This window comes from Podarcis pityusensis (genome assembly GCF_964106645.2).
Source record: "Podarcis pityusensis genome assembly, chromosome: 3".
Lineage (NCBI taxonomy): Eukaryota > Metazoa > Chordata > Lepidosauria > Squamata > Lacertidae > Podarcis > Podarcis pityusensis.
Window position 1 is genome coordinate 58,366,175 of NC_138026.1, and position 12,510 is coordinate 58,378,684.

Genomic DNA, 12,510 nt, shown 5'->3' on the forward strand with positions numbered 1-12,510 from the left:
TGAACTAAATAATATACAGATTACTTTTTTCAGTTAGAGCAAAATCAGATATCTGGTTAACATTTACATAATTTCAATTTTATTTATAATAACACAGAATAGTAAATAGATTTCAACCCCTATTTGAAATATTTGTATCATCTCCAGGTTCGGATCCTATTTTCTCCCTTTGAATGGAAGCTCCTGCCAATCATAGAAGGAAATGTGCTCATGGAGGGATCCCTTTCCACTTATGGAAAACCTCTGTGAGCCCAACTGTCCTTCCATGAATGCAGGTTTGATTCTGGAGTTGGGGTGCAAATAAATGATTCTGGAGTTGGGGTGCAAAAAGAGATTTCCATATTTGTGTGTAATTGTATTTTCTAAATAGGAATCCATCTCAAATTGTAAAGATCTGAATAGCAGATAAGGAAATTGTAAAGGGTATTTTCCTACTGTATGGTGTTCAGCTTGCTATTAATTCTTCGGTTCTTTGATTAATTTTGACATGAATGTAGGATTTTGAAAGCTTGTCCTTTTATTTTAAATCAGTAATAGAAAATGTCCCAGTCCCGTTGCCCTAAAATCTTCAGCTCATCTCCATTCATCAAAGCAGGAAGACACAGAGGTGAAACCTCTTTGCAAAAAGCCTCTAATGTTTGATGTCAAAGAAAAGAACTACAGGTATCCTTTCAAATATGTTAAAAATAAAGAATACTCCAGCTCTGATGCTCATCATCATAGTGCCAGTAATTGCTTTCCTGAATTAAGTGCTTTGTTCAGGTGTCCTACTTGTTAGATGCACCATGTCATATAAATGATGCACTCTGTTACTGGAAGTTAGGGCATTAGGAATGCTTACTTGTGCTTGGCAAATAAGTGGGTGATTATGATTCAGTGAAGAGAGTGTTCCATGCATCATAGCAGATTGACACTTCAAGATTTCTCCTTTTGGACAAAACAGTGGCAGCTGCCTCACGGTGAGTGGGTCTTTTGTACCAGGGGTCAAACTTGTAGTATCCTGCCCAGATAACACTAATTCTGTGCTGATCAACATGATCAGGCATGCACAAGAGCATTTCTGATGCAAATATTCAGGTTAAGAATAAGCATCTCAAGCATACTGTCTCAAGTGGTTGTTTGAGTGCTTGGTGAGTCAAGGTTGTCCTAGCTGTCAAGAGTTGAGTACTTTTTCTATTGAACAGGGGAAGTGAAAGGTATCTAGTTTAGATATAGGCCACATTGCTTTCTTCTGTGCAGTTTCTATAGAAACTAGAATGCCATAACTGAAACTAGCCCAGCAAAGCATTGCACTAAGAAAATACTAACTGGTGTATGTGCGACATACTTTTTGGAAGCATATTTTTAAAAACATTGTATTGGAATTGAGTACATGATTAGAAGTAGTAGGTTCTCATGGTACTAACTGATGTAATGAATTAAAAGTTTATCCAACTGTGTTCTTCCACTGTTTGGTTCAGCAGAAATTGCTGTAAGTGAAAAATGAGACAGTTTTTGCTGATTTTTGTATACACACCCAAACGGGGGGGCGGGGGGAGCGGTTTGCTGTACAGGGTTGGGGAACCCTTTGGAACAGTGTGGCAGGTGCGCCAGGGGGCTGCAGGAGAAAGGAAGAAGCTGCAGAAACCACCTCTTCCTCCTTCCTGCTCATGAAAGCCTCTGATTGATCTAATTGCCTTTTGTAAGCAGATCAGTACAACCCCAGTTTTTAAAGAAGTCTGTACAAATTATCACTGCAGTTATAGAGCACAATTATAACGCAAGCACCAGCTGCTGTGCCTTTGCCTAGGGAAGAATTATAGCCTTAGTTTGTGTAGTGTTGACACAAATTCTATATTGCCTACATGAATAATTCCCAGAAATATTACTGTCTATTTGCCTATTTCTCTTTCCATTTTGTCCTGTTTACTATGCACCAGACTATCACATTTTACCATCTTTAAGGCTGATCTCTTTCTCTTGTTCCTGTAATTTTTTGGGCTTAAGAAACTGACAGATCTTACAATGCCCACAAAGTCAGATTGCAGAAATATTGTTACTAGTCTTGTTTTCTGTTTAGGCAAGTCTATCATAAGGTTACCAGATTTTTTCCCAATGAATCTGGGTATACTTTTCAACTTCCTTTGTAAATCCGGGGACTGTCCCCAGGAAACGGGGACATCTGGTAACCTTAGTCTATGAGACATGTAGAGGCTGCTGTTTTTATTGATAATTGTATTGTGTATCCATTTTGTTAAAATAAAAAACATGAAATAATCTCACTGTAGCATTAACCAATAATGCCAAGTGTTTCTGAAAGATATAAAGCAGATAAGAGAAATCTTCCTTTCATGGAGATTGTATTCTCCATATTTAGAGATACACAAGTTTTTAATTTCCTTTTTAAAAGAAATGTTAACTAGTATTTTTTTTTATCCATAGAAATGCATTGACCACCTTTGCAGCAGATACAGATATTTATGGCTTTAATTAAAAACAGGGCTTATATGAAGAAGGAAGAAAACAGTACTGTTATGTTACACCACCAGATGCTTGTGGGGAAAGGATCTTTGCCTAAAGACCATAGTGTGGTGTCTGTTGTCTTGCTACAGTACAATGGGATACCCCAAATATAACACTTAACATATCATTTTCACAACAGCCCTATTATTAAGTGGCTGCTGATAACATGTGAACAGGGACAATGCACTCTGTTCAGAAAAGTTAATTACATGCAGTTGATATTTCACAGTAGTGTTTAGGTTACTGAAGCTTTCAATTTAATTAAGAACCAATTAAATCCCCAGAAACCTAGATCAAATTATTTTTCTGTAATTAGAATAGCCAAACACTTACTTTTCAATATGAGCATCTCCATATCAAGAAGAACAAAACAACCAGAAACAAACACACAGTTTCCCGTGATTATTAATGGAATTCTGTATATCAGCGAGAGGAGCTGTTGCAGAAAAAAATCTGTTGATATGTTCATTTCCAAACATCATTATGTTATTTCAAGCTTCATTACATCACTCACTGCAGTTTCTTTGTCACTTATACTATTTACTCTCCTAATGTAATATTTTCTCTGGACAAAATGCATGTATTGTGGCACTCTTCCCCCATCGCAACCATGCAGGATACGTGTTGGACAGACAAGGCTCCTTCACCTCCAGACTATTTTCATCAACATGTCTGTGTGACATATTTTGTGTCAAATCTGTCTGCTTTTGTGAAATGCCCAGACCAGCAGCGAAACAGGAAAATCTTAGGCACAACCTCACCCCACCATAAAATTTTGTTTAATTGTTAAAAAAACCAACAACCCTCAAAGTGGTTTACAACCTTGCACACATTAAAAAGAATCCCATTTTAATCACGGGGTTCTTTAAGGGTGCTACTGCCCTGTGGTGAGTTTTTCCATGCTAATGGCGAATGTGTGTGAACCACTATTCCGTTTTGCATATTCTTTATTGTGAATTAATTCTTTCACCGCATCCTGTAGCACTGAATTAAATTATAAGGATGGATGGGACAGTGCTTCACCGCTGATAAATGTAGTTGTACGCTATTCATGGCAGTTGTTTGTTGTTTTAATTGAATTGCGTTTTGCCCAGACCTTATTAGTTATTTTCTGTGGCTGCCTGCATTGCATCATGCTCCAGGATGTCCCCCTCCAGTAATGCACTTCTATATAAGCCATTTACTTTTCTATGTTAAAATAGCAGGCAGGTGTTATGTGACAGATGACAAAGGAAATACTCATAAAAGTGACTTCCATTTCTGTCAACTTTCTATAAAAAGTTAATCGCCTAGGATAGCTACTGAAGATAATAGAGAATTGTCAGTTATTTTCTGTGTTTCAGCATCGATTAATCCAGCAATTACACTCTGGTTGCTTCCTTCTGTAGCATTTCTTAAATTAAAGCTGAGGCAAAGATCTCCCTCCCTGGTACATTTTATCCTCCCAACAACCCTGCCAGATGGTTGGTTGGCTTCATTCTGTCTCAGGAGACAATGGAAACCCCTGTCAGAGCATATATGGGTCTCCATTTCTTGTTGTAGAATATTCCATGCAAAGGTGACAGGAATGGTTTGTTGTACTCTGTAGCATCTTGCAAATTAATTGATTTATTTATTTAATCAATTAATTAGGGGATGCCAGGCAACTAAGGATTTTGCAAAGAAAGATGGCTGCGCAGGCAGGAAGATGGAAAATGAAGAGTCATCTCTAAATGAATCCAAAGGTACTATCTCATGTTATACCTGCCAGTGTACAGGATTTTTTGAATGCCACAAATTAATGGTTTAAGCTCACATTTATGGATTATGTCACCGGTCGCCATGGCCAATCAGATCTGAACCAAATAATTCAGCCTGCAGTTTTAAAACTTGCTTGTATTTTTGTTTGTTTGTTTCCTTTTATTTACAGACAACAAGGAATCCAATAACAGGAGTTCCCATCCTCAGCCAGTTATTTTGACCTCGAAGTTGACAATCCCAGCCTTTCCACTGCGATGGGAACAGCAGAGTAAACTCCTTCCTACTGTGGCTGGAATCCCTGCCAGTAAAGTTTCCAAGTGGAGCACAGATGAGGTGTGTTCCCAGTGCAATTCTTGCTGGACGTGAACTGAAGCAGACTTCACTTGATCATGTCGTCTTTGTGGCTTATAGCTCTATTTTGTACAGAACACAATATTGTACAGTCATATCTCGGGTTACAGATGCTTCAGGTTGCGTTTTTTCAGGTTACAGACCGCCGAAACCCGGAAGCTTTGCACATGCGCAGAAGCGCCGAATCGCAACCCATGCGTGCGCAGACGCGCAGCTGCATGTTGCGAACGCTGTGGGTTGTGAATGTGCATCCCGCATGGATCACGTTCGCAACCCGAGCGTCCACTGTATAGTTTATTGCTTATCTGTTTATTGCTGATTATGTATTTATTTTTAATGTAACATGGTTCCTTTTAAGTTTAGTAAGCTATTTGAGGGGGTTTTTTTAAGTAGGATAATAGTAAATAATAGGTGAATCCTTAAAAAAACCCTTTTCTGATGTAGCATATAATAGATCAATTCTAAAAACTATGCTCATGTAGCTCTGTTACATAAAATAAACCTTTCTGTCTTTATCAGAAAGTGGACTGTATCTAAACTCCTTTAAGAGGAATCATACTTTAAAGACAACTTGTTTTGCCTTACGGCAAAGGCAGATGGTTCTTATAACCAATGCAGATGGTGACTTTGTGCTTTCCTCCTGATTTTGTTCTTCTGGCTATACTGAGTTCCAATTTATTGTAGAGCTTCATTTTTCCAAAATACTCGCTTAGGGCAGTGTTAGAACAGATCATAGGGAAAAGAAGAAGGGTCGTCTTAAGGGCACAGATGGGAAACCTGCAGCCCTCCAGATATTGTTGGATTCTTTAACTTCCCATCATTGCTCACCACCACCTGATTCTACCCCACCCTCTTCTAAGCTACAGACCTCGATTACATAAACAAAGGCTACATAGGCAAAATTGGAAAGAGTGAAGGCCACCTCCTGTGGTGGGGAGCTTCATTATATTAAAATCAGCTGGAATAAAGACATGTAGTGATGAGATCCAGTTTTTTTGCGAGGAAGCCACTGGGAGCACTCCCCAATCTCTCAGTTATCTTTGGCCATTGTAGCATCTTTTTCTCTTCCTCCATACAAATGAGTGAATGCCATGCTAATGGAGCTCTTGTGTGAGGGTGGGAAAAAGGGGGTCAATGTTTCTAAACCCCAGGGCCATTTTTTAAAAAAATATTATCCAAGTTTTTCTAATATTTTTCAGAACTGTGTTAATTTCCAAGCTAATGGGGCTGGGGCCTTCAAGGAATGTGCTTGTTGTTAATTGCTAGACAAGATCACAGTATTTTTTTGCACCCTCCTGTGGATAAACATCCATTGATTTTATGTGTTATTAAAATTCAGGTGTCAGAATTCATACGGAGTTTGCCAGGCTGTGAGGAACATGGCAAGGTGTTCAAAGACGAAGTGAGTATAACAAATCTGTTGTTTCTCTGATCAAGAATTATTATTTAAATGCATAAAGGAGGCCAAATACTGGTTTAGGGCATATTCCTGAAGACATTATTTGATCCTGGTTTCAACTGAAATCAGATTTGTTTTCTGAGAGCCAGCTAAAGCCATTGTAACACTGGTACCTTGGTTTTCAAACGTAATCTGTTCCGGAAGACCGTTCGAGTTCGGAAATGTTTGAAAACCAAGGTGCAAAGTGTGGTCTGCAAATTTAATAGAGAAAATTGAGAAAAACACAGTGGTACCTCAGTGGAAGCCGTTCGACTTCTGAGGTGTGTTCAAAAACAGAAGCATTTACTTGTGGGTTTACGGCGTTCGAAAACCAAGGTACCACTGTATCTTAAATTATTATTAAAATTTAGAGTTCTTCCTAAATGTCTAAAGTTACTAATAATGGAAATTTTCTCCTTTTTTTTCAAGCAAATTGATGGAGAAGCTTTCCTTCTAATGACCCAAACAGATATAGTAAAAATAATGAGCATTAAGCTAGGACCAGCCCTAAAGATCTTCAACTCAATCCTGATGTTCAAGGCTGCCGATAAGAACTCGCACAATGAACTCTGATGGAAAAGTGGCTACAGGGCAGCTCTCTCCATTGCAGCTCATGTTTTATTCAAAGCACAAAGACTCCAAAGGATCATCAAGGAGGAACTCTCCAAGGCGAAAAGTCAGAGTGGAGGGAGTGTTGATTTTCTCCAAGAGCCTGAGCAAACTAACACTTCTGGGAAGTGCTTAAGCTTTTTAGTAAGATGCTCTTACAAAAGAGTGGGTACTTAATGTTTACTGGCTGATGGCTCTGATTTTCCCACAACTAGCCATCCTTAATTTTATCGGGGATCCATCAACTAAGTTAACATATTAAAATTATGGAAATATTATCCTTTTCTAAGGAGACACAAAATACACACTTCATGAATTTACTTCTTCACCAATGAATTCCTTTGTATCGTTTCATCATTTTCATAAAAAAAAAATTGTTCGCAGTTTAAAATAAGTGGACTACAGTTAATGAAGACTGTTAACAAGTCGTCTTAGTTTCACACAGCAGCTCAAATTTAATACTTTGCTGTGTACAATGAAGCTGATTGATTTATTCTGTTGTATGAAAACATTGCTGGAGACCAATGCTATGTTTTTTTGTTTTTGTTTTTTTGCATGATTAAAGAAGTTTAATGAATATTTCTACCAGCATATTTAGTATTAAGTTATTAAAACAAGAACTAACCAACAAAAGTAAAATTCAGGATTTATATAATTGTTTTATGCTGCATTATAATATCTGGTCCACAAATCTAAGACGAAAGATAGAAATTAAATTCTACAACTAAAATCTCCAATTCCTTGGGGAATTTAAAAATCTATTTGAGCAGGAATAATGCATTGCCCTCAGTAATTTAAAGATAGCAAGAGATAGGACAAGAGATAGGGAAAAGCCCGACGGACTTCCGGGGGCGGCGCGAACGGCAATGGCGGTCCTCTTCTGAACGGGAGAGGAGGCTCCCCAGGCAACGGGTCGTCCGCTACGGCGAAGCGGAGACCCACTCTGGAAAACCCCAGGCGGCAAGAGCCTGGGGTCTTGAGGCTCGGTGGGCGCCTAGAGCGACCCTCCAAGTGCAGAAGGAACCCCGTAAGGGGCTCCGGAGCACGGAGGGGGGTTGCGGCGCTGTGAGCTGTTTCACAGCCTGAGGAGCGAAGCCGCGCTGCTACTGTCGGTGAGCGCTGATCCCTTTTCCTGCTAAATTACGGATCCGGACGAAAAAGCAACTAACTTGTGAGTAAAAGACTGAATCACTTGAATTTGAGACTTTAAAAGGGAAATTTAAATTGGCTTGAACTTGGCTGAGAGCGGAGAGACGTGGAAGCAGGAAGTCCGTCTTCCGCAGCCATTGAACTTGGAAAAAAAGCAATCAGCTGGAGGAGTGGAGGCTGAAAGAAAGAGACTCTAAGTTTTACAGATCTAAGCATCTATTTGAACTTGCATCTTAAAGTAAAGACTTTAAGCTAAAGATTTGGGATTTCTATTTGCACTTGACTTTCCTCCTCTTATTGGATTACAAACTAGAAGGTGAAACCCAGAATCAGGAGCTGCCTGAGTACTAAGGGAGCTGTCAGTACTGCAGATTTGGATACTGTATATTGGAACTTGAAACAATCTGAGGGTATTGAGACCTTTTAAATTTGAAACATTCTTTTTGGAGATAAATAAGCACTGTCTGCAACAAAGTGACCATTTATAAACTCTGCTAAACATTTGTATTTGAAGGTTCTTGGACATTAAATTAGACTCTGAAAGACAGATTAAGCTCCCTCTAGAGGATTGGATTATAACAGTGATTTTACATACACTTTTTACTTTCGATTCCCTTGCTGTTTGCTTGCTCTGGACCTTTCCATTCCCATGGGAACAACTCAGTGTGACCTTGACTGACAGATAACGTTGGAATGAGTGGCACAAGAAAAAGAGGGAGAGCTAAACAAACAACTCTAACAACTCTAACCTCAGCCTCACAGACACGCAGATCATCTGTGCCTACTTTGCCCTCAGAAGTGGAGGGAGAGGGCGAAGCAGAGCAGTTACAACTGGAAGATATGGCCTCAGGAGCATCTGTTTCTGTACTAGACAAAATTTTTGAAAAATTGGAAGCTTTGGACAAGAAAGCAGATGCGCAATCAGCAAAGATTGATAAAAACACAGAATGTCTAAATAAATTAACCACACAAGTGGTACAGAATGCACAAGCAATTGGACAGTTAACGGAGGCCTCAGCAGAAAATCGGAAATTGACTGAGGACACCAGACAAAGATTTGAAAATTTAGAGCAAGAGGTAAGACCACTCACTAAACAAGTCGGGGAACACCAGATTTATCTCTCGATGATAGAACTGCGAAACCGTGAGAACAACTTAAGGATTAGATCACTACAAGAGGCAGAAGAAGGACATCTAACTGAGTTTTTGACCAAAGAATTCTCCAAGTTCTGGAACTTGGAAGAAAAGGACTTTAAAATTGTGTCAGCTTTCAGACTTGGAAGATTTATAAAGAAGGAGAGGCCCAGAGACTGTTTGATAACATTGAGATCAAAGGAGGAAAGGGATAAGATTTTGGGACTACACTTTGTAAAATCACTGGAGGTGTTGGATAGAAGAATTGAAATTTATAAAGATATCCCAAGACTACTGCTTGATCTTAGAGCCGCCTATTCTGAACTTGTTAAACTACTAAGGAGCAACGCAATTCCATTCAGGTGGGAATTTCCCCAAGGATTATCTTTTACCTTTAGAGGGAGAAAGGTCAAAGTGAGAACACTTGAAGAGAGAGACAAATTTCTGTCTACATACGGAGAGGACCTTCAAAAAAGAATTGAACTACCTTCTGGGCCTGAGGCAACGCCAGTACCAACATCAGCATCTGTGGAACCTGAAGACCCTGAGAAGATACCACCCCTTGAAAAATAACCAGATAGTTCAGGATGTCTCTGCAACTGTTGAGCTGGAATATTAATGGTTGTAACATTCCGGAAAAAAGGAAGAAAATATTTCATATATTAAAAAAAGAACAATTGGACATTATTTGTTTACAAGAAACACATGTGACGAGGCTCCACAGAAAAGTGTTAATAAATAAAAGATTGGGCCAGGAATTTGTATCTTCGGACAAAGTTAAGAAGAGAGGCGTGGTGATATATGCAAAAGAGAGCCTGTCACCTAAATTCCTGTTTAAAGATGAACATGGAAGAATTTTGGCTATTGAGATACAATATCAAGGAGAGAAACTGCTGATATTAGGAATTTATGCACCTAATGAAGGGAAATCGGAATTTTACAAGAAGCTGCAGGAGACAATGCTGGACTATCTAGACTACAACAACATCATAATGATGGGAGATATGAATGGGGTCGTATCAACTAACATGGACAAGTCACAAAGTCAAAATGTTACAAAAGACGGCAGACTACCTAAAACCTTTTTTGAAATGATTGACAATATGGATTTGATTGACATTTGGAGGACAAAGAACCCACTAGGAAGAGAGGGAACATTCTTTTCTGAAGCCCAACTGACCTGGACAAGAATCGACCAAATATGGATTTCTAGAGGCCTGGCACCTAAGGTCAGAAAAGTGGAAATCTGCCCAAAGACCTGCTCCGACCATAATGCAGTAAAGATGGATATGACACTATTACCAACTGGATCCTTTAGATGGAAGATGAATGACAATTTGTTTAGAGATCAGGAAATTACCAAGAAGGCCCAAAAAGTTTTGAAGGACTATTTTGAGATAAACATGAATAATATGGTGGAAAAAAGAATAATCTGGGACGCAAGCAAAGCTGTAATGAGGGGATTCTTGATACAACAGAATGCAGTGAAGAAAAGAACACAAAATGAGAAAAAAGATAAGATTTTGGATAAAATAAAAGAATTAGAGAAGAAATTAAGAGTGAATCCGAAGTCACAGCCAACTCTGAGAGAAATTAAACTTTATCAAACACAATATTCTAAATTGATAAATCAGGAAATTGAATGGAAGGTTAAATTAATGAAACAAAAAACGTTTGAGTCGGCGAATAAATGTGGAAAACTGCTAGCTTGGCAGTTGAAGAGAAGACAAAGATTAAATACTGTTACAAACTTAGAGGTTGATGGAAAAAACATCCAGAATCCAGTGGACATTAGAAAGTGTTTCCAGAGATACTTCAAAAAACTATACACCCAAGGGCCGCAAGATGAGGTTGAGATTAAACAATTTTTGGCAAAAAACGGACTATCTAAATTGTCACAAGAAAATAGGACAACCCTGAATTCTAAAATAACACGACAGGAGATCGAACAAGCTATCCAGAACATGCAACTTGGCAAATCTCCAGGACCAGATGGGCTGACCTCCAAGTACTATAAGACATTGAAAGACTATTTGATACAACCTTTGATGGAGGTCAGCAATGAAATTATGGAGGGGAGGAGGGCACCGGAGTCGTGGAAGGAAGCGTTTATCACATTAATACCAAAGTCGGAAGCTGAAAAGACACAACTTAAGAACTACCGTCCCATCTCTCTTTTAAATGTGGATTACAAAATATTTGCAGACATTTTGGCAAATAGATTTAAGAAAGTTTTAAATGAAGTAATTCATAAGGACCAGGCTGGCTTTCTCCCAGGAAGACATCTGTTTGCTAATACAAGGAACATTATTGACATTTTGGAACTTTTGCAAACAGACATAAATACAAAAGCAGTTTTAATTTTTATAGATGCGGAGAAGGCCTTTGACAATATCTCCTGGAAATTTATGATGGGAAATTTGAAAGAGATGGGAGTGGGACGGGGTTTTGAGAATGGGATTGAGGCGATATATTCAGAACAGAAAGCTAAACTGATAGTTAATAATGTGGTTACAGAAGAGTTTAAAATTGAAAAAGGGACACGACAAGGTTGCCCTATCTCCCCTTTGTTATTTATTTCGGTTCTGGAAGTGCTATTGAACATGATTAGAAGGGATCGGTTGGTGGAAGGAATTCAGGTCGGTCAGAAACAATATAAATTAAAAGCTTTCGCAGATGACCTGGTTTTGACCTTGCAGAAGCCAGAGCCCAGTACGAAAAGAGTATTACAATTGATTAATGACTTTGGTCGGGTGGCTGGATTTAAATTAAATAAACAGAAAACTAAGGTTTTGGGGAAAAACTTGACTAATACAGAGTCAGAACGGTTTCAGAATGAGACGGAACTTAATGTGGTTAAAAAAGTAAAATACCTAGGGGTAAACATAACAGCAAAAAATCTAAGTCTATTTAAGGACAATTATGAAAAATGTTGGACAGAAATTAAGAGAGACTTAGATAGTTGGTCAAAATTGAAACTTTCTTTGTTAGGCCGAATTGCTGCTATCAAGATGAATGTATTGCCAAGGATGTTGTTCTTATTTCAAACACTTCAGGTTTTGGACAAAACGGAGTGCTTTCAGAAGTGGCAGAGAGACATTTCTAAGTTTGTCTGGCAGGGCAAAAAGCCCAGAATTAAGTTTAAGATATTAACCGATGCAAAACAAAGAGGGGGCTTTGCCCTGCCAGACTTAAAGTTGTATTATGAAGCCGCAGCGTTCTGCTGGCTAAAAGACTGGCTACTTCTTGAAGACACTGATGTGTTAGATTTGGAAGGGTTCAACAATACCTTTGGATGGCATGCATATTTATGGTATGACAAGGTTAAAGCAAATAAGGCCTTTAAGAACCATATTGTCAGAAAATCATTGTTTAATGTCTGGACAAAATATAAAGACTTGCTGGAAAATAAAACACCAAGGTGGCTTTCACCTTTGGAAGCCAAGGCCCGAAAAAGACCCAATATGGAGGCTAAATGGCCAAAATATTGGGAAATACTAGAAAAGGATGGAGACAATTGGAAATTGCAGAGTCTGGAGAAAATGAAAGACAAAGTGCGAGATTGGTTACATTACGCTCAGATTAAA

The 12,510-nt window shown here is 38.7% G+C and overlaps 1 protein-coding gene across 11 annotated transcripts in view; it reads left to right on the forward strand.

Annotated features, from left to right (window-relative positions):
• Window positions 1–7,231, forward strand: part of L3MBTL3 (L3MBTL histone methyl-lysine binding protein 3) — a 60,621-nt gene extending 53,390 nt beyond the window's left edge. For 9 of the 11 annotated variants that reach the window (XM_080999585.1, XM_080999587.1, XM_080999588.1 and 6 more), the window contains exons 18-22: window positions 532–663; window positions 4,135–4,226; window positions 4,412–4,575; window positions 5,933–5,995; window positions 6,461–7,231. In XM_080999585.1, coding sequence (XP_080855711.1) covers window positions 532–663; window positions 4,135–4,226; window positions 4,412–4,575; window positions 5,933–5,995; window positions 6,461–6,604 — 595 coding nt within the window. In that variant the 3' untranslated portion in view covers window positions 6,605–7,231. The remainder of the gene's footprint in view (window positions 1–531; window positions 664–4,134; window positions 4,227–4,411; window positions 4,576–5,932; window positions 5,996–6,460) is intronic. The other 2 variants (XM_080999582.1, XM_080999583.1) reach the window with 2 other exon arrangements.
• The last annotated feature ends 5,279 nt before the right edge of the window (window positions 7,232–12,510 follow it).